This window comes from Lasioglossum baleicum, unplaced genomic scaffold (genome assembly GCF_051020765.1).
Source record: "Lasioglossum baleicum unplaced genomic scaffold, iyLasBale1 scaffold0024, whole genome shotgun sequence".
Taxonomy (NCBI): domain Eukaryota; kingdom Metazoa; phylum Arthropoda; class Insecta; order Hymenoptera; family Halictidae; genus Lasioglossum; species Lasioglossum baleicum.
In genome coordinates this window covers 1,928,361-1,948,687 of record NW_027469084.1, presented here as the reverse complement: position 1 = coordinate 1,948,687, position 20,327 = coordinate 1,928,361, and the positions used below count along the sequence as shown (strand labels likewise).

The 20,327-nt window shown below is 54.4% G+C and overlaps 1 protein-coding gene across 1 annotated transcript; it reads right to left on the bottom strand.

Moving 5' to 3' along the window:
* Positions 1 to 11,197: 11,197 nt before the first annotated feature.
* LOC143219348 (uncharacterized) lies at positions 11,198 to 16,369 on the bottom strand. The gene is made up of 2 exons (XM_076445351.1): positions 14,013 to 16,369; positions 11,198 to 13,943 (listed from the first exon to the last, which is right to left on the bottom strand). Exons 1-2 carry the CDS (start codon positions 16,367 to 16,369, stop codon positions 11,198 to 11,200), a joined length of 5,103 nt encoding a protein of 1,700 aa, XP_076301466.1.
* Positions 16,370 to 20,327: the final 3,958 nt, after the last annotated feature.

Genomic DNA, 20,327 nt, shown 5'->3' with positions numbered 1-20,327 from the left:
CGCAGGCTAGTCGAGTAAAAACACGTGCGAGAGGATGCATCCCGCAGGCTAGTCGAGCAAAAACACGTGCGAGAGGATGCATCCCGCAGGCTAGTCGAGCAAAAACACGTGCGAGAGGATGCATCCCGCAGGCTAGTCGAGTAAAAACACGTGCGAGAGGATGCATCCCGCAGGCTAGTCGAGCACAAACACGTGCGAGAGGATGCATCCCGCAGGCTAGTCGAGCAAAAACACGTGCGAGAGGATGCATCCCGCAGGCTAGTCGAGTAAAAACACGTGCGAAAGGATGCATCCCGCAGGCTAGTCGAGCACAAACACGTGCGAGGTTTTGTGGGATGCGCATGCGCAGGTTTTGTGGGATGCGCATGCGCAGATTTTTTGGGATGCGCATGCGCAGGTTTTTTGGGATGCGCATGCGCAGGTTTTTTGGGATGCGCATGGCTAGTCGAGCAAAAACACGTGCGAGAGGATGCATCCCGCAGGCTAGTCGAGCAAAAACACGTGCGAGAGGATGCATCCCGCAGGCTAGTCGAGTAAAAACACGTGCGAAAGGATGCATCCCGCAGGCTAGTCGAGCACAAACACGTGCGAGGTTTTGTGGGATGCGCATGCGCAGGTTTTGTGGGATGCGCATGCGCAGGTTTTTTGGGATGCGCATGCCTAGTCGAGCAAAAACACGTGCGAGAGGATGCATCCCGCAGGCTAGTCGAGCAAAAACACGTGCGAGAGGATGCATCCCGCAGGCTAGTCGAGTAAAAACACGTGCGAGGGGATGCATCCCGCAGGCTAGTCGAGCAAAAACACGTGCGAGAGGATGCATCCCGCAGGCTAGTCGAGCACAAACACGTGCGAGAGGATGCATCCCGCAGGCTAGTCGAGTAAAAACACGTGCGAAAGGATGCATCCCGCAGGCTAGTCGAGCACAAACACGTGCGAGGTTTTGTGGGATGCGCATGCGCAGGTTTTGTGGGATGCGCATGCGCAGATTTTTTGGGATGCGCATGCGCAGGTTTTTTGGGATGCGCATGGGTAGTCGAGCAAAAACACGTGCGAGAGGATGCATCCCGCAGGCTAGTCGAGTTAAAACACGTGCGAGACGATGCATCCCGCAGGCTAGTCGAATAAAAACACGTGCGAGAGGATGCATCCCGCAGGCTAGTCGAGTAGAAACACGTGCGAGAGGATGCATCCCGCAGGCTAGTCGAGTAAAAACACGTGCGAGAGGATGCATCCCGCAGGCTAGTCGAGTAAAAACACGTGCGAGGTTTTGTGGGATGCGCATGCGCAGGTTTTTTGGGATGCGCATGCGCAGGTTTTTTGGGATGCGCATGTCTAGTCGAGCAAAAACACGTGCGAGAGGATGCATCCCGCAGGCTAGTCGAGCAAAAACACGTGCGAGAGGATGCATCCCGCAGGCTAGTCGAGTAAAAACACGTGCGAGAGGATGCATCCCGCAGGCTAGTCGAGCAAAAACACGTGCGAGAGGATGCATCCCGCAGGCTAGTCGAGTAAAAACACGTGCGAGAGGATGCATCCCGCAGGCTAGTCGAGCACAAACACGTGCGAGAGGATGCATCCCGCAGGCTAGTCGAGCAAAAACACGTGCGAGAGGATGCATCCCGCAGGCTAGTCGAGTAAAAACACGTGCGAAAGGATGCATCCCGCAGGCTAGTCGAGCACAAACACGTGCGAGGTTTTGTGGGATGCGCATGCGCAGGTTTTGTGGGATGCGCATGCGCAGATTTTTTGGGATGCGCATGCGCAGGTTTTTTGGGATGCGCATGCGCAGGTTTTTTGGGATGCGCATGGCTAGTCGAGCAAAAACACGTGCGAGAGGATGCATCCCGCAGGCTAGTCGAGTAAAAACACGTGCGAGAGGATGCATCCCACAGGCTAGTCGAGCAAAAACACGTGCGAGAGGATGCATCCCGCAGGCTAGTCGAGCACAAACACGTGCGAGAGGATGCATCCCGCAGGCTAGTCGAGCAAAAACACGTGCGAGAGGATGCATCCCGCAGGCTAGTCGAGTAAAAACACGTGCGAAAGGATGCATCCCGCAGGCTAGTCGAGCACAAACACGTGCGAGGTTTTGTGGGATGCGCATGCGCAGGTTTTGTGGGATGCGCATGCGCAGATTTTTTGGGATGCGCATGCGCAGGTTTTTTGGGATGCGCATGGGTAGTCGAGCAAAAACACGTGCGAGAGGATGCATCCCGCAGGCTAGTCCAGTAAAAACACGTGCGAGAGGATGCATCCCGCAGGCTAGTCGAGTAAAAACACGTGCGAGAGGATGCATCCCGCAGGCTAGTCGAGCAAAAACACGTGCGAGAGGATGCATCCCGCAGGCTAGTCGAGCACAAACACGTGCGAGAGGATGCATCCCGCAGGCTAGTCGAGTAAAAACACGTGCGAAAGGATGCATCCCGCAGGCTAGTCGAGCACAAACACGTGCGAGGTTTTGTGGGATGCGCATGCGCAGGTTTTGTGGGATGCGCATGCGCAGATTTTTTGGGATGCGCATGCGCAGGTTTTTTGGGATGCGCATGGCTAGTCGAGCAAAAACACGTGCGAGAGGATGCATCCCGCAGGCTAGTCGAGCAAAAACACGTGCGAGAGGATGCATCCCGCAGGCTAGTCGAGCAAAAACACATGCGAGAGGATGCATCCCGCAGGCTAGTCGAGTAAAAACACGTGCGAGAGGATGCATCCCGCAGGCTAGTCGAGTAAAAACACGTGCGAGAGGATGCATCCCGCAGGCTAGTCGAGTAAAAACACGTGCGAGAGGATGCATCCCGCAGGCTAGTCGAGTAAAAACACGTGCGAGGTTTTGTGGGATGCGCATGCGCAGGTTTTTTGGGATGCGCATGGCTAGTCGAGCAAAAACACGTGCGAGAGGATGCATCCCGCAGGCTAGTCGAGTAAAAACACGTGCGAGAGGATGCATCCCGCAGGCTAGTCGAGCACAAACACGTGCGAGAGGATGCATCCCGCAGGCTAGTCGAGCAAAAACACGTGCGAGAGGATGCATCCCGCAGGCTAGTCGAGTAAAAACACGTGCGAAAGGATGCATCCCGCAGGCTAGTCGAGCACAAACACGTGCGAGGTTTTGTGGGATGCGCATGCGCAGGTTTTGTGGGATGCGCATGCGCAGGTTTTTTGGGATGCGCATGGCTAGTCGAGCAAAAACACGTGCGAGAGGATGCATCCCGCAGGCTAGTCGAGTAAAAACACGTGCGAGACGATGCATCCCGCAGGCTAGTCGAGTAAAAACAAGTGCGAGAGGATGCATCTCGCAGGCTAGTCGAGTAAAAACACGTGCGAGAGGATGCATCCCGCAGGCTAGTCGAGTAAAAACACGTGCGAGAGGATGCATCCCGCAGGCTAGTCGAGTAAAAACACGTGCGAGGTTTTGTGGGATGCGCATGCGCAGGTTTTTTGGGATGCGCATGGCTAGTCGAGCAAAAACACGTGCGAGAGGATGTATCCCGCAGGCTAGCCGAGCAAAAACACGTGCGAGAGGATGCATCCCGCAGGCTAGTCGAGTAAAAACACGTGCGAGAGGATGCATCCCGCAGGCTAGTCGAGTAAAAACACGTGCGAGGTTTTGTGGGATGCGCATACGCAGGTTTTGTGGGATGCGCATGCGCAGGTTTTTTGGGATGCGCATGCGCAGGTTTTTTGGGATGCGCATGCGCAGGATTTTTGGGATGCGCATGGCTAGTCGAGCAAAAACACGTGCGAGAGGATGCATCCCGCAGGGTAGTCGAGTAAAAATACGTGAGAGAGGATGCATCCCGCAGGCTAGTCGAGTAAAAACACGTGCGAGAGGATGCATCCCACAGGCTAGTCGAGCAAAAACACGTGCGAGAGGATGCATCCCGCAGGCTAGTCGAGCACAAACACGTGCGAGAGGATGCATCCCGCAGGCTAGTCGAGCAAAAACACGTGCGAGAGGATGCATCCCGCAGGCTAGTCGAGTAAAAACACGTGCGAAAGGATGCATCCCGCAGGCTAGTCGAGCACAAACACGTGCGAGGTTTTGTGGGATGCGCATGCGCAGGTTTTGTGGGATGCGCATGCGCAGATTTTTTGGGATGCGCATGCGCAGGTTTTTTGGGATGCGCATGGGTAGTCGAGCAAAAACACGTGCGAGAGGATGCATCCCGCAGGCTAGTCGAGTTAAAACACGTGCGAGACGATGCATCCCGCAGGCTAGTCGAATAAAAACACGTGCGAGAGGATGCATCCCGCAGGCTAGTCGAGTAGAAACACGTGCGAGAGGATGCATCCCGCAGGCTAGTCGAGTAAAAACACGTGCGAGAGGATGCATCCCGCAGGCTAGTCGAGTAAAAACACGTGCGAGGTTTTGTGGGATGCGCATGCGCAGGTTTTTTGGGATGCGCATGCGCAGGTTTTTTGGGATGCGCATGTCTAGTCGAGCAAAAACACGTGCGAGAGGATGCATCCCGCAGGCTAGTCGAGCAAAAACACGTGCGAGAGGATGCATCCCGCAGGCTAGTCGAGTAAAAACACGTGCGAGAGGATGCATCCCGCAGGCTAGTCGAGCAAAAACACGTGCGAGAGGATGCATCCCGCAGGCTAGTCGAGCAAAAACACGTGCGAGAGGATGCATCCCGCAGGCTAGTCGAGTAAAAACACGTGCGAGAGGATGCATCCCGCAGGCTAGTCGAGCACAAACACGTGCGAGAGGATGCATCCCGCAGGCTAGTCGAGCAAAAACACGTGCGAGAGGATGCATCCCGCAGGCTAGTCGAGTAAAAACACGTGCGAAAGGATGCATCCCGCAGGCTAGTCGAGCACAAACACGTGCGAGGTTTTGTGGGATGCGCATGCGCAGGTTTTGTGGGATGCGCATGCGCAGATTTTTTGGGATGCGCATGCGCAGGTTTTTTGGGATGCGCATGCGCAGGTTTTTTGGGATGCGCATGGCTAGTCGAGCAAAAACACGTGCGAGAGGATGCATCCCGCAGGCTAGTCGAGCAAAAACACGTGCGAGAGGATGCATCCCGCAGGCTAGTCGAGTAAAAACACGTGCGAAAGGATGCATCCCGCAGGCTAGTCGAGCACAAACACGTGCGAGGTTTTGTGGGATGCGCATGCGCAGGTTTTGTGGGATGCGCATGCGCAGGTTTTTTGGGATGCGCATGCCTAGTCGAGCAAAAACACGTGCGAGAGGATGCATCCCGCAGGCTAGTCGAGCAAAAACACGTGCGAGAGGATGCATCCCGCAGGCTAGTCGAGTAAAAACACGTGCGAGAGGATGCATCCCGCAGGCTAGTCGAGCAAAAACACGTGCGAGAGGATGCATCCCGCAGGCTAGTCGAGCACAAACACGTGCGAGAGGATGCATCCCGCATGCTAGTCGAGTAAAAACACGTGCGAAAGGATGCATCCCGCAGGCTAGTCGAGCACAAACACGTGCGAGGTTTTGTGGGATGCGCATGCGCAGGTTTTGTGGGATGCGCATGCGCAGATTTTTTGGGATGCGCATGCGCAGGTTTTTTGGGATGCGCATGGGTAGTCGAGCAAAAACACGTGCGAGAGGATGCATCCCGCAGGCAAGTCGAGTTAAAACACGTGCGAGACGATGCATCCCGCAGGCTAGTCGAATAAAAACACGTGCGAGAGGATGCATCCCGCAGGCTAGTCGAGTAGAAACACGTGCGAGAGGATGCATCCCGCAGGCTAGTCGAGTAAAAACACGTGCGAGAGGATGCATCCCGCAGGCTAGTCGAGTAAAAACACGTGCGAGGTTTTGTGGGATGCGCATGCGCAGGTTTTTTGGGATGCGCATGCGCAGGTTTTTTGGGATGCGCATGTCTAGTCGAGCAAAAACACGTGCGAGAGGATGCATCCCGCAGGCTAGTCGAGCAAAAACACGTGCGAGAGGATGCATCCCGCAGGCTAGTCGAGTAAAAACACGTGCGAGAGGATGCATCCCGCAGGCTAGTAGAGCAAAAACACGTGCGAGAGGATGCATCCCGCAGGCTAGTCGAGCAAAAACACGTGCGAGAGGATGCATCCCGCAGGCTAGTCGAGTAAAAACACGTGCGAGAGGATGCATCCCGCAGGCTAGTCGAGCACAAACACGTGCGAGAGGATGCATCCCGCAGGCTAGTCGAGCAAAAACACGTGCGAGAGGATGCATCCCGCAGGCTAGTCGAGTAAAAACACGTGCGAAAGGATGCATCCCGCAGGCTAGTCGAGCACAAACACGTGCGAGGTTTTGTGGGATGCGCATGCGCAGGTTTTGTGGGATGCGCATGCGCAGATTTTTTGGGATGCGCATACGCAGGTTTTTTGGGATGCGCATGCGCAGGTTTTTTGGGATGCGCATGGCTAGTCGAGCAAAAACACGTGCGAGAGGATGCATCCCGCAGGCTAGTCGAGTAAAAACACGTGCGAGAGGATGCATCCCACAGGCTAGTCGAGCAAAAACACGTGCGAGAGGATGCATCCCGCAGGCTAGTCGAGCACAAACACGTGCGAGAGGATGCATCCCGCAGGCTAGTCGAGCAAAAACACGTGCGAGAGGATGCATCCCGCAGGCTAGTCGAGTAAAAACACGTGCGAAAGGATGCATCCCGCAGGCTAGTCGAGCACAAACACGTGCGAGGTTTTGTGGGATGCGCATGCGCAGGTTTTGTGGGATGCGCATGCGCAGATTTTTTGGGATGCGCATGCGCAGGTTTTTTGGGATGCGCATGGGTAGTCGAGCCAAAACACGTGCGAGAGGATGCATCCCGCAGGCTAGTCGAGTTAAAACACGTGCGAGACGATGCATCCCGCAGGCTAGTCGAATAAAAACACGTGCGAGAGGATGCATCCCGCAGGCTAGTCGAGTAGAAACACGTGCGAGAGGATGCATCCCGCAGGCTAGTCGAGTAAAAACACGTGCGAGAGGATGCATCCCGCAGGCTAGTCGAGTAAAAACACGTGCGAGGTTTTGTGGGATGCGCATGCGCAGGTTTTGTGGGATGCGCATGCGCAGATTTTTTGGGATGCGCATGCGCAGGTTTTTTGGGATGCGCATGTCTAGTCGAGCAAAAACACGTGCGAGAGGATGCATCCCGCAGGCTAGTCGAGCAAAAACACGTGCGAGAGGATGCATCCCGCAGGCTAGTCGAGTAAAAACACGTGCGAGAGGATGCATCCCGCAGGCTAGTCGAGCAAAAACACGTGCGAGAGGATGCATCCCGCAGGCTAGTCGAGCAAAAACACGTGCGAGAGGATGCATCCCGCAGGCTAGTCGAGTAAAAACACGTGCGAGAGGATGCATCCCGCAGGCTAGTCGAGCACAAACACGTGCGAGAGGATGCATCCCGCAGGCTAGCCGAGCAAAAACACGTGCGAGAGGATGCATCCCGCAGGCTAGTCGAGTAAAAACACGTGCGAAAGGATGCATCCCGCAGGCTAGTCGAGCACAAACACGTGCGAGGTTTTGTGGGATGCGCATGCGCAGGTTTTGTGGGATGCGCATGCGCAGATTTTTTGGGATGCGCATGCGCAGGTTTTTTGGGATGCGCATGCGCAGGTTTTTTGGGATGCGCATGGCTAGTCGAGCAAAAACACGTGCGAGAGGATGCATCCCGCAGGCTAGTCGAGCAAAAACACGTGCGAGAGGATGCATCCCGCAGGCTAGTCGAGTAAAAACACGTGCGAAAGGATGCATCCCGCAGGCTAGTCGAGCACAAACACGTGCGAGGTTTTGTGGGATGCGCATGCGCAGGTTTTGTGGGATGCGCATGCGCAGGTTTTTTGGGATGCGCATGGGTAGTCGAGCAAAAACACGTGCGAGAGGATGCATCCCGCAGGCTAGTCGAGTTAAAACACGTGCGAGACGATGCATCCCGCAGGCTAGTCGAATAAAAACACGTGCGAGAGGATGCATCCCGCAGGCTAGTCGAGTAGAAACACGTGCGAGAGGATGCATCCCGCAGGCTAGTCGAGCAAAAACACGTGCGAGAGGATGCATCCCGCAGGCTAGTCGAGTAAAAACACGTGCGAGAGGATGCATCCCGCAGGCTAGTCGAGCAAAAACACGTGCGAGAGGATGCATCCCGCAGGCTAGTCGAGCACAAACACGTGCGAGAGGATGCATCCCGCAGGCTAGTCGAGCAAAAACACGTGCGAGAGGATGCATCCCGCAGGCTAGTCGAGTAAAAACACGTGCGAGAGGATGCATCCCGCAGGCTAGTCGAGCACAAACACGTGCGAGAGGATGCATCCCGCAGGCTAGTCGAGCAAAAACACGTGCGAGAGGATGCATCCCGCAGGCTAGTCGAGTAAAAACACGTGCGAAAGGATGCATCCCGCAGGCTAGTCGAGCACAAACACGTGCGAGGTTTTGTGGGATGCGCATGCGCAGGTTTTGTGGGATGCGCATGCGCAGATTTTTTGGGATGCGCATGCGCAGGTTTTTTGGGATGCGCATGCGCAGGTTTTTTGGGATGCGCATGGCTAGTCGAGCAAAAACACGTGCGAGAGGATGCATCCCGCAGGCTAGTCGAGCAAAAACACGTGCGAGAGGATGCATCCCGCAGGCTAGTCGAGTAAAAACACGTGCGAAAGGATGCATCCCGCAGGCTAGTCGAGCACAAACACGTGCGAGGTTTTGTGGGATGCGCATGCGCAGGTTTTGTGGGATGCGCATGCGCAGGTTTTTTGGGATGCGCATGCCTAGTCGAGCAAAAACACGTGCGAGAGGATGCATCCCGCAGGCTAGTCGAGCAAAAACACGTGCGAGAGGATGCATCCCGCAGGCTAGTCGAGTAAAAACACGTGCGAGAGGATGCATCCCGCAGGCTAGTCGAGCAAAAACACGTGCGAGAGGATGCATCCCGCAGGCTAGTCGAGCACAAACACGTGCGAGAGGATGCATCCCGCAGGCTAGTCGAGTAAAAACACGTGCGAAAGGATGCATCCCGCAGGCTAGTCGAGCACAAACACGTGCGAGGTTTTGTGGGATGCGCATGCGCAGGTTTTGTGGGATGCGCATGCGCAGATTTTTTGGGATGCGCATGCGCAGGTTTTTTGGGATGCGCATGCGCAGGTTTTTTGGGATGCGCATGGCTAGTCGAGCAAAAACACGTGCGAGAGGATGCATCCCGCAGGCTAGTCGAGCAAAAACACGTGCGAGAGGATGCATCCCGCAGGCTAGTCGAGTAAAAACACGTGCGAAAGGATGCATCCCGCAGGCTAGTCGAGCACAAACACGTGCGAGGTTTTGTGGGATGCGCATGCGCAGGTTTTGTGGGATGCGCATGCGCAGGTTTTTTGGGATGCGCATGGGTAGTCGAGCAAAAACACGTGCGAGAGGATGCATCCCGCAGGCTAGTCGAGTTAAAACACGTGCGAGACGATGCATCCCGCAGGCTAGTCGAATAAAAACACGTGCGAGAGGATGCATCCCGCAGGCTAGTCGAGTAGAAACACGTGCGAGAGGATGCATCCCGCAGGCTAGTCGAGCAAAAACACGTGCGAGAGGATGCATCCCGCAGGCTAGTCGAGTAAAAACACGTGCGAGAGGATGCATCCCGCAGGCTAGTCGAGCAAAAACACGTGCGAGAGGATGCATCCCGCAGGCTAGTCGAGCACAAACACGTGCGAGAGGATGCATCCCGCAGGCTAGTCGAGTAAAAACACGTGCGAAAGGATGCATCCCGCAGGCTAGTCGAGCACAAACACGTGCGAGGTTTTTTGGGATGCGCATGCGCAGGTTTTGTGGGATGCGCATGCGCAGATTTTTTGGGATGCGCATGCGCAGGTTTTTTGGGATGCGCATGGCTAGTCGAGCAAAAACACGTGCGAGAGGATGCATCCCGCAGGCTAGTCGAGCAAAAACACGTGCGAGAGGATGCATCCCGCAGGCTAGTCGAGCAAAAACACATGCGAGAGGATGCATCCCGCAGGCTAGTCGAGTAAAAACACGTGCGAGAGGATGCATCCCGCAGGCTAGTCGAGCACAAACACGTGCGAGAGGATGCATCCCGCAGGCTAGTCGAGCAAAAACACGTGCGAGAGGATGCATCCCGCAGGCTAGTCGAGTAAAAACACGTGCGAAAGGATGCATCCCGCAGGCTAGTCGAGCACAAACACGTGCGAGGTTTTGTGGGATGCGCATGCGCAGATTTTTTGGGATGCGCATGCGCAGGTTTTTTGGGATGCGCATGGCTAGTCGAGCAAAAACACGTGCGAGAGGATGCATCCCGCAGGCTAGTCGAGTAAAAACACGTGCGAGACGATGCATCCCGCAGGCTAGTCGAGTAAAAACACGTGCGAGAGGATGCATCCCGCAGGCTAGTTGTTTCGGACAAGAAAAGGGAGAACGAACCACTTCACAGAAAACGTCACTTTATTTTTCCCGAACGGGGATCGTCGACTCCCAAACGAACTTGTGCGAAATGAAATGTAAATACACCCCGAAGTACGTGGATGAACCTTTACAATAAAGAGTTTTGTTGTAACTTAGCGGTAGCCGTTTTAGCGTACGGTTCTTTACGAATCGATAAAGAGCGCGAATAGAAGTACACTAGAAAAACCGGTCAAGCAGACGCGATGTCTTTCGAGTGTGAGTGAGAGCGATGTTCGTGACTACGTGTTATCGTTAGAAACACCGAAAACGAAGTGATTTTCGGTCGATCAGCTGACCGTTAGCCGAAAACCGCCGAGCGCGTGATTGGAGGATCGATCGGACGATCCGCCAATCACTCTAGCGCGGGTCGATAATCGAACGTAATCGATATCGACGGCGCTGGCCTATGACTCCGCGAGACGCTGATCGATCCTAGATCTCGCTGTCACTCGAAAGGCAGCCAATAGCGTGATCGAGAAAAGATGAATGAGCCGACGCGACTGACGCACTCAGCCAATCCCAAACATTCCGCCCGCCTCGTCCGCCAATGACGAAACTGAATACTAGAGAGGCTAGAGACTGTGGCCAATCAGGAGGACGATGACGTCAGGCGATGCTGGGTGAGCTGAATGGGCCAGCAACGTAGGGCATCCAGTGTAGTATCCAAAAAAACGAAGCGTAGTAAAAGTGAAGTGTACTAATGGATGATGAAATGAGAATTTACAGTGAAGATGAAAGTGGTACAGAGGTAAGTGAATCGAAAATGAAATCTGGATTAAGTGAAGTATGACGAACACGTGCTTTCTGTGCTTGTGAAAATAGCTACTGATCGGGAGAGTCGCTCGAGAGTCCAGCCTCGTGTTCCCTCCCCGTACTCGTCTCTTCGTCGTCAGGGGCTAACAAAGGAATCAGCTTGTGTACTGGACGAAGAAATTGCGAAGTTGAGGTACGGACAGTAGCAACTCGAACTGAGCCGTCTGGTCCAGGGTGTATGTGAACAACCCGAGCGAGAGGCCATTGCGTAGGAGGTAGAATTTCACTTTTAACTAGGCAGAGAAATCCTGACTTTATCGAAATTTTGGTTTTACGCCACTTGCCTCTGGTCTGCAAGGTGTTCAAATACTCCCGAGACCAGCGTTTCCAGAAGTGCTGCTGAAGTTGCTGGATCAACTGCCATCGAGATAACCGTGAGACGGGAAGCTCCTCGAGGCTGGGCTCTGGAAGAGCGATGAGCGGTTCCCCGATCAGGAAATGTCCCGGAGTCAGCGCTGCTGGATCCTCAGGGTCGTCGGACAACGGCTGTAAAGTTCTAGAGTTTAAACAAGCCTCGATGCCAGTCAGGAGCGTGGTCAGCTCCTCAAAGGTCAATCGCTGCTCGCCGATGATCCGACGGAGGTGATGCTTAACGGATTTCACCGCCGCTTCCCAGATTCCTCCAAAGTGTGGAGCAGACGGTGGGTTGAATTTCCAGGAAATGCCTTCCCTGGAGGCTGCGGCGAAGGGACCTCCTCCCTGTTGTGTCGATTCTCGGAGTAGTGAGCGCAGCTCGTGATTGGCGCCGACGAAATTGCGTCCGCAGTCGCTGTACAGCTCTAGGCAGCGACCTCGCCGTGAGATAAAGCGTCGTAGTGCAGCGAGGAAGGTTTCGGTCGATCCATCCGACACAGCCTCCAGGTGCACGGCCTTGGTGACAAGGCAGATGAACACGGCGATGTATCCTTTAACTGTGAGCTGACCACGACCCCGACCAGACCGAAGGTGTATTGGTCCTGCATAATCGACACCAGATCTGAAAAAGGGACGACACGGTGTTATTCTTGCTGGTGGGAGGTTTCCCATTTTTGGCTGGGCTGTTTGCCCTTTCCAGCGAATACAAACGGTGCATTGGTGGATACAGTGTTTTACCATTGGGCGACCTCTGAGAATCCAGCACTCCTGGCGTAGCGTCGCCAGGGTAAGCTGTGTCCCCCCGTGCAGGCATCGTTTGTGAGCAGCGTCGACCCACAACTTAGCCAGAGGGGATTCGTCAGGGAGAATAGCTGGATGCGTCCGGTCGTACGCAAGGTTGGCAGCTTGTAGGCGGCCTCCGACTCTTAAGACTCCGTCCTCATCCAGGAATGGGCAGAGTTTGGCCAATCTGCTTTTAGCTGCCACGGGTTGATTCCTGCGGAGAGTGGCGATGTCTTCGGAGAATGAAGCGGACTGCTCCAAGCGCAGGAGAATCAATTTGACTTCCTGCATTTCGGTAGCAGTGATAATTGATTCTGATTTTCGATTTCTAGGGGCCCAGCGACGACACCAGCCCAGGACTCGAAACAGGCGCGTTAGATTCGAGAAGCGCTCGATTAACGTGCCGGATGTTTTCTCCCGCTGGGTTGTCACGTGATGTGCCTTCAGTTCCTCGTCCTCGTGGGTTGTCTCCTCGGCAGGTACAGCGGGGAGAGGATCTGGTGAGGAGAGCCACTCGGGTCCTCGCCACCACAGTTGGAACCTGGGAAGCTCAGCGGGAGACAGGCCTCGAGAAGCGCAATCAGCTGGATTTTCAGCGCTCCTCACGTGGTGCCACTGGGCTAGCGGCAGCATCCTCTGGATTTCAGCCACCCTATTCGCCACGTAAGTCGGCCAGCGAGAAGGATGCCCCCGGATCCAGCTGAGTGCCACGGATGAGTCCGACCAGAGGTGTAGATCGACCTCTTGCCAATCGAGCGCCTTAGTGACGTGCGCGACGAGCCTGGCTAGCAGGAAAGCTGCACAGAGCTCCAATCTGGGCAGAGACACCCGCTTCAAGGGAGCCACCTTGGATTTGGCGACAATCATGGAGACTGTCACGACTCCTTGAGCGTTAATGGTCCGGGAATACACCACGGCTGCGTAGGCTCGCTCGGATGCATCAGCGAACCCGTGGATTTCGAGAGGCTGCGTGGCAGAATTGGTTCCGAGCCATCGCGGGACTCGAATAGTCTGCAGTGCAGGGAGTTGTTGCTGGAACTGCTGCCACATCACCTCCTCCTTTTCTGGCAACGGTGTGTCCCAGTCGACCTTTAGGAGCCACAACGACTGCATTAGGACCTTGGCGACGATGGTGACTGGAGCCAGCCATCCGAGAGGGTCGAACAGCTGGGCTGTTCCGCTGAGCACAGAGCGTTTAGTGAACCCTGCGTTTTTTAGAGAAGTCACAGCGGTAACCTGAAAACAGTCAGCGGAAGGTAGCCATTTTATGCCGAGGACGCTGTGATGGGTTGGGGAATCCCATTCAACGATTCCCTTCCGCTCGTCGCTGGAGAGTCCGTCTAACAGACCCCTTGAGTTGGATGCCCACTTGCGAAGTGGGAATCCGCCCGCCATGAGAAGCTCTCGAAGTTCCGCTTGTTGTCGCCTTGCCTCAGGAAGGGAGTCAGCTCCGGCGAGAACATCGTCCATATAGATGTCTCGTAGTACTATGCGAGAGCCACGAGGATACCGCTGCTCCTCCACCTTGGCCAGCTGGTGTAAACAACGAATTGCAAGGTAGGGTGCACACGCGAGCCCGTAAGTGACGGTGCTCAGCTCGTAATCAATGACTCCTCCCCTTTTTTCAGGCTGCCACAAGATCCGCTGCTATCGCCGATCTTCAGGGTGGACAAGTATCTGCCGATACATCTTCTCGATGTCGGCTGAAAACACAAAAGCGTGCCGACGCCACCTTAGCAGGACGTCGGCGAGATTTGGGAGCAGGTTAGGACCTCGGAGAAGGAAGTCATTAATGGATTTCCCATTGGAAGAGGGCATGGACCCGTTGAAGACAACTCGCAACTTAGTCGTTGCGCTGGCCTCTCGCAACACTCCGTGATGAGGGAGGTAGTACCCGTTGCTCGGAATCGGATGTTGCGCCGCTGCCATATGCCCCAGCGTTTCGTAGGCCTTCAGGAACTCGGTGTAGGCTGCCTGGAATTCGGCAGATCGCCGAAACCTGCCGTTTAGAGACTCCAGAGTTCGCAATGCTATGCGACGGGAGTCTCCTAGCTCAGGTGCGCTGCTGAATGGTAGTCGCACCGAGAATCTGCCATCAGGTTGACGAAGGTGAGTGTTAACGAAGTGTTCCTCCGCCCGTTGGTCGTCTGCTGTGTGTGGGATCGAAGTGTCGATCTCCTCCTGTTCCCAGAATCTGCTCAACATTTCCATTAATTCGCGGTCTACATTACAGTGATGTACTGGTACCTCTAGTCTACCTGCTGCCTCGCCGCCGCCTTCCGAGTCGACTCCTCCCGTCAGTATCCAGCCAAGTGCGGTCTCCTGAGCCACTGGAGTATGAGGCGGCCCTCGTTTGACACCCTCACGAAGTATGAGGTTATAAGAATCAGCTCCAAGCAGAACATCGACTGGATCAGCAAGATGGTAGGCAGGATCAGCAAGGGTCAACCCTTGTACGTGCGGCCACTCGACGATAGCAGGTAGATTTCGAGGCCTGTAGCGAGAGAGCTCAGATATAATGTAGACCGGAATCTGGAATTTGACGTCACCGTCGCAGTGAGAGGAGAGGACCAGTGTAGATTTTCCTCTCGTGAACTTCGCCTTGGCCCCTCCGACTCCGAGCAGAGGAACCCGAGCTTGACTCCTCTTGACGCCGAGCCGCTGAGCCAGGGCCTCAGAAATGAGCGAAACCTCGCTGCCGGGGTCTATTAGTGAGCGAGCTTGGAAGCCGTGTCCGCCGGAGCCTGAAACTGTCACGCGAGCGGTACTGAGAAGTACAGAGGAAGGTCGACTCACGTGAGTAGAGATGTGCTGTACTACAGCTCCCGTTGACTCGGCATCGTGGATGGTCGTGTGATGCTTCCCATCACACTTCTGACATCTTTTGGCAGACTTGCAGTCACTAATAGAATGCCTTCCCAGGCAGTTTAGACAAAGCTTCAGAGAACTTGCCGTTTCCTTCCGCTCGACGGCATCCTTCTCCTTATATTGAGGGCAGAATAGGACGAAGTGCGCCCCTTGACAGATGCTGCAGTTCCGCAATGAAGTGTTCGCCTTCGATATCTGATGCACCTTGAAGGCCTTGGAAGAGGATTTCTTGTTGAGGGAGGCTTCATCAGGCTGCTTTCGTTTAGCCTCTAACGCCTCACAGGTTTGTATGCGCCCTTCGATAAACGTTCGTAGATCCTCTAGAGTCGGGAGCTCCTTAGATTGCCTCACTAAATCTTCCCACTCACGATGAGACTGAGTATCCAACCTTTCGACGGTCAATTCGACTACCCAGTCGACGGCGTTCGTGACAGGTCGATCCAGATTATCGAGGGCATCTATGACGTCGAACGTTTGATCAAAGAGCTGCTGCAATTCGATAGATGATTCCCTTTTGACCGGAGATAGTGAAGCAAGTAGTCTGATTTGAGCCTGTACCAGAAGTCGGCGATTCTCGAATCGACTTATTAACTTTTCCCAAGCAACTTTAAAGTTATCAGCGGTCGTCTTGATGTTTTTCAGAAGAGACGCGGCGCTGCCCTTCATACAGGCTTTCAAATAATGAAGGCGTTCGACAGGAGAAAGAGTCACATCGTTGATGATGAGGGAAGTAAATAAATCCCGAAAAGATGGCCAGTCCTTGTATTGACCTCCAAAGATGGGAAGACCCATTTTTGGCAACACGGCGCGTGACCTCGGTGCAACGGTCTCGACGACCGTTGGCTTTGAATTTTCTGATCCCTTTTCGGTTGCAGATTCCTTGAATTGGGAAATCAATGATTGTAGCAGTGAGTACTGGTCAGTATAGTCTTCTTGAGTCTCCTCGTATTCGTCCTCAACGAAATAGCGACTTTCAAATAGTTCCTTGTCTATTTTAGCGGCAGATCTCAACTCTGTATCACCCTGGCGATAGTCATCCCACAGTTGATCGAGCATTTTTTGGCCAGTCTGAAGTAGTTCCAGGTAGATATTGGCCTTTCCCTTCTTCTTGATATTGGACACCACGCGAGATATCCGTCTAGCTAGGGTATGTTGATGTTCGATGAGGTCAGCCATTGTGTAGCACGAGGTTGAAGCACGAGAAGATTTGAATATTAAACGGATAATAACTGTCAGAGGAGCTGCAGCGCTGAATCCGGCTCGAAGGACCAAATGTTTCGGACAAGAAAAGGGAGAACGAACCACTTCACAGAAAACGTCACTTTATTTTTCCCGAACGGGGATCGTCGACTCCCAAACGAACTTGTGCGAAATGAAATGTAAATACACCCCGAAGTACGTGGATGAACCTTTACAATAAAGAGTTTTGTTGTAACTTAGCGGTAGCCGTTTTAGCGTACGGTTCTTTACGAATCGATAAAGAGCGCGAATAGAAGTACACTAGAAAAACCGGTCAAGCAGACGCGATGTCTTTCGAGTGTGAGTGAGAGCGATGTTCGTGACTACGTGTTATCGTTAGAAACACCGAAAACGAAGTGATTTTCGGTCGATCAGCTGACCGTTAGCCGAAAACCGCCGAGCGCGTGATTGGAGGATCGATCGGACGATCCGCCAATCACTCTAGCGCGGGTCGATAATCGAACGTAATCGATATCGACGGCGCTGGCCTATGACTCCGCGAGACGCTGATCGATCCTAGATCTCGCTGTCACTCGAAAGGCAGCCAATAGCGTGATCGAGAAAAGATGAATGAGCCGACGCGACTGACGCACTCAGCCAATCCCAAACACTAGTCGAGTAAAAACACGTGCGAGGTTTTGTGGGATGCGCATGCGCAGGTTTTTTGGGATGCGCATGCGCAGGTTTTTTGGGATGCGCATGGCTAGTCGAGCAAAAACACGTGCGAGAGGATGCATCCCGCAGGCTAGCCGAGCAAAAACACGTGCGAGAGGATGCATCCCGCAGGCTAGTCGAGTAAAAACACGTGCGAGAGGATGCATCCCGCAGGCTAGTCGAGCACAAACACGTGCGAGAGGATGCATCCCGCAGGCTAGTCGAGCAAAAACACGTGCGAGAGGATGCATCCCGCAGGCTAGTCGAGTAAAAACACGTGCGAAAGGATGCATCCCGCAGGCTAGTCGAGCACAAACACGTGCGAGGTTTTGTGGGATGCGCATGCGCAGGTTTTGTGGGATGCGCATGCGCAGGTTTTTTGGGATGCGCATGGCTAGTCGAGCAAAAACACGTGCGAGAGGATGCATCCCGCAGGCTAGTCGAGTAAAAACACGTGCGAGACGATGCATCCCGCAGGCTAGTCGAGTAAAAACACGTGCGAGAGGATGCATCCCGCAGGCTAGTCGAGTAAAAACACGTGCGAGGTTTTGTGGGATGCGCATACGCAGGTTTTGTGGGATGCGCATGCGCAGGTTTTTTGGGATGCGCATGCGCAGGTTTTTTGGGATGCGCATGCGCAGGTTTTTTGGGATGCGCATGGCTAGTCGAGCAAAAACACGTGCGAGAGGATGCATCCCGCAGGGTAGTCGAGTAAAAATACGTGCGAGAGGATGCATCCCGCAGGCTAGTCGAGTAAAAACACGTGCGAGAGGATGCATCCCGCAGGCTAGTCGAGTAAAAACACGTGCGAGAGGATGCATCCCGCAGGCTAGTCGAGCACAAACACGTGCGAGAGGATGCATCCCGCAGGCTAGTCGAGCAAAAACACGTGCGAGAGGATGCATCCCGCAGGCTAGTCGAGCACAAACACGTGCGAGGTTTTGTGGGATGCGCATGCGCAGGTTTTGTGGGATGCGCATGCGCAGATTTTTTGGGATGCGCATGCGCAGGTTTTTTGGGATGCGCATGTGCAGGTTTTTTGGGATGCGCATGGCTAGTCGAGCAAAAACACGTGCGAGAGGATGCATCCCGCAGGCTAGTCGAGCACAAACACGTGCGAGAGGATGCATCCCGCAGGCTAGTCGAGCAAAAACACGTGCGAGAGGATGCATCCCGCAGGCTAGTCGAGTAAAAACACGTGCGAAAGGATGCATCCCGCAGGCTAGTCGAGCACAAACACGTGCGAGAGGATGCATCCCGCAGGCTAGTCGAGTAAAAACACGTGCGAAAGGATGCATCCCGCAGGCTAGTCGAGCACAAGCACGTGCGAGGTTTTGTGTGATGCGCATGCGCAGGTTTTGTGGGATACGCATGCGCAGATTTTTTGGGATGCGCATGGCTAGTCGAGCAAAAACACGTGCGAGAGGATGCATCCCGCAGGCTAGTCGAGTAAAAACACGTGCGAGACGATGCATCCCGCAGGCTAGTCGAGTAAAAACACGTGCGAGAGGATGCATCCCGCAGGCTAGTCGAGTAAAAACACGTGCGAGGTTTTGTGGGATGCGCATACGCAGGTTTTGTGGGATGCGCATGCGCAGGTTTTTTGGGATGCGCATGCGCAGGTTTTTTGGGATGCGCATGCGCAGGTTTTTTGGGATGCGCATGGCTAGTCGAGCAAAAACACGTGCGAGAGGATGCATCCCGCAGGGTAGTCGAGTAAAAACACGTGCGAGAGGATGCATCCCGCAGGCTAGTCGAGTAAAAACACGTGCGAGAGGATGCATCCCGCAGGCTAGTCGAGCAAAAAGACGTGCGAGAGGATGCATCCCGCAGGCTAGTCGAGTAAAAACACGTGCGAGAGGATGCATCCCGCAGGCTAGTCGAGCAAAAACACGTGCGAGAGGATGCATCCCGCAGGCTAGTCGAGCAAAAACACGTGCGAGAGGATGCATCCCGCAGGCTAGTCGAGTAAAAACACGTGCGAGAGGATGCATCCCGCAGGCTAGTCGAGCACAAACACGTGCGAGAGGATGCATCCCGCAGGCTAGTCGAGCAAAAACACGTGCGAGAGGATGCATCCCGCAGGCTAGTCGAGTAAAAACACGTGCGAAAGGATGCATCCCGCAGGCTAGTCGAGCACAAACACGTGCGAGGTTTTGTGGGATGCGCATGCGCAGGTTTTGTGGGATGCGCATGCGCAGGTTTTTTGGGATGCGCATGCCTAGTCGAGCAAAAACACGTGCGAGAGGATGCATCCCGCAGGCTAGTCGAGCAAAAACACGTGCGAGAGGATGCATCCCGCAGGCTAGTCGAGTAAAAACACGTGCGAGAGGATGCATCCCGCAGGCTAGTCGAGCAAAAACACGTGCGAGAGGATGCATCCCGCAGGCTAGTCGAGCACAAACACGTGCGAGAGGATGCATCCCGCAGGCTAGTCGAGTAAAAACACGTGCGAAAGGATGCATCCCGCAGGCTAGTCGAGCACAAACACGTGCGAGGTTTTGTGGGATGCGCATGCGCAGGTTTTGTGGGATGCGCATGCGCAGATTTGTTGGGATGCGCATGCGCAGGTTTTTTGGGATGCGCATGGCTAGTCGAGCAAAAACACGTGCGAGAGGATGCATCCCGCAGGCTAGTCGAGCAAAAACACGTGCGAGAGGATGCATCCCGCAGGCTAGTCGAGCAAAAACACATGCGAGAGGATGCATCCCGCAGGCTAGACGAGTAAAAACACGTGCGAGAGGATGCATCCCGCAGGCTAGTCGAGCACAAACACGTGCGAGAGGATGCATCCCGCAGGCTAGTCGAGCAAAAACACGTGCGAGAGGATGCATCCCGCAGGCTAGTCAAGTAAAAACACGTGCGAAAGGATGCATCCCGCAGGCTAGTCGAGCACAAACACGTGCGAGGTTTTGTGGGATGCGCATGCGCAGATTTTTTGGGATGCGCATGCGCAGGTTTTTTGGGATGCGCATGGCTAGTCGAGCAAAAACACGTGCGAGAGGATGCATCCCGCAGGCTAGTCGAGTAAAAACACGTGCGAGACGATGCATCCCGCAGGCTAGTCGAGTAAAAACACGTGCGAAAGGATGCATCCCGCAGGCTAGTCGAGCACAAGCACGTGCGAGGTTTTGTGTGATGCGCATGCGCAGGTTTTGTGGGATACGCATGCGCAGATTTTTTGGGATGCGCATGGCTAGTCGAGCAAAAACACGTGCGAGAGGATGCATCCCGCAGGCTA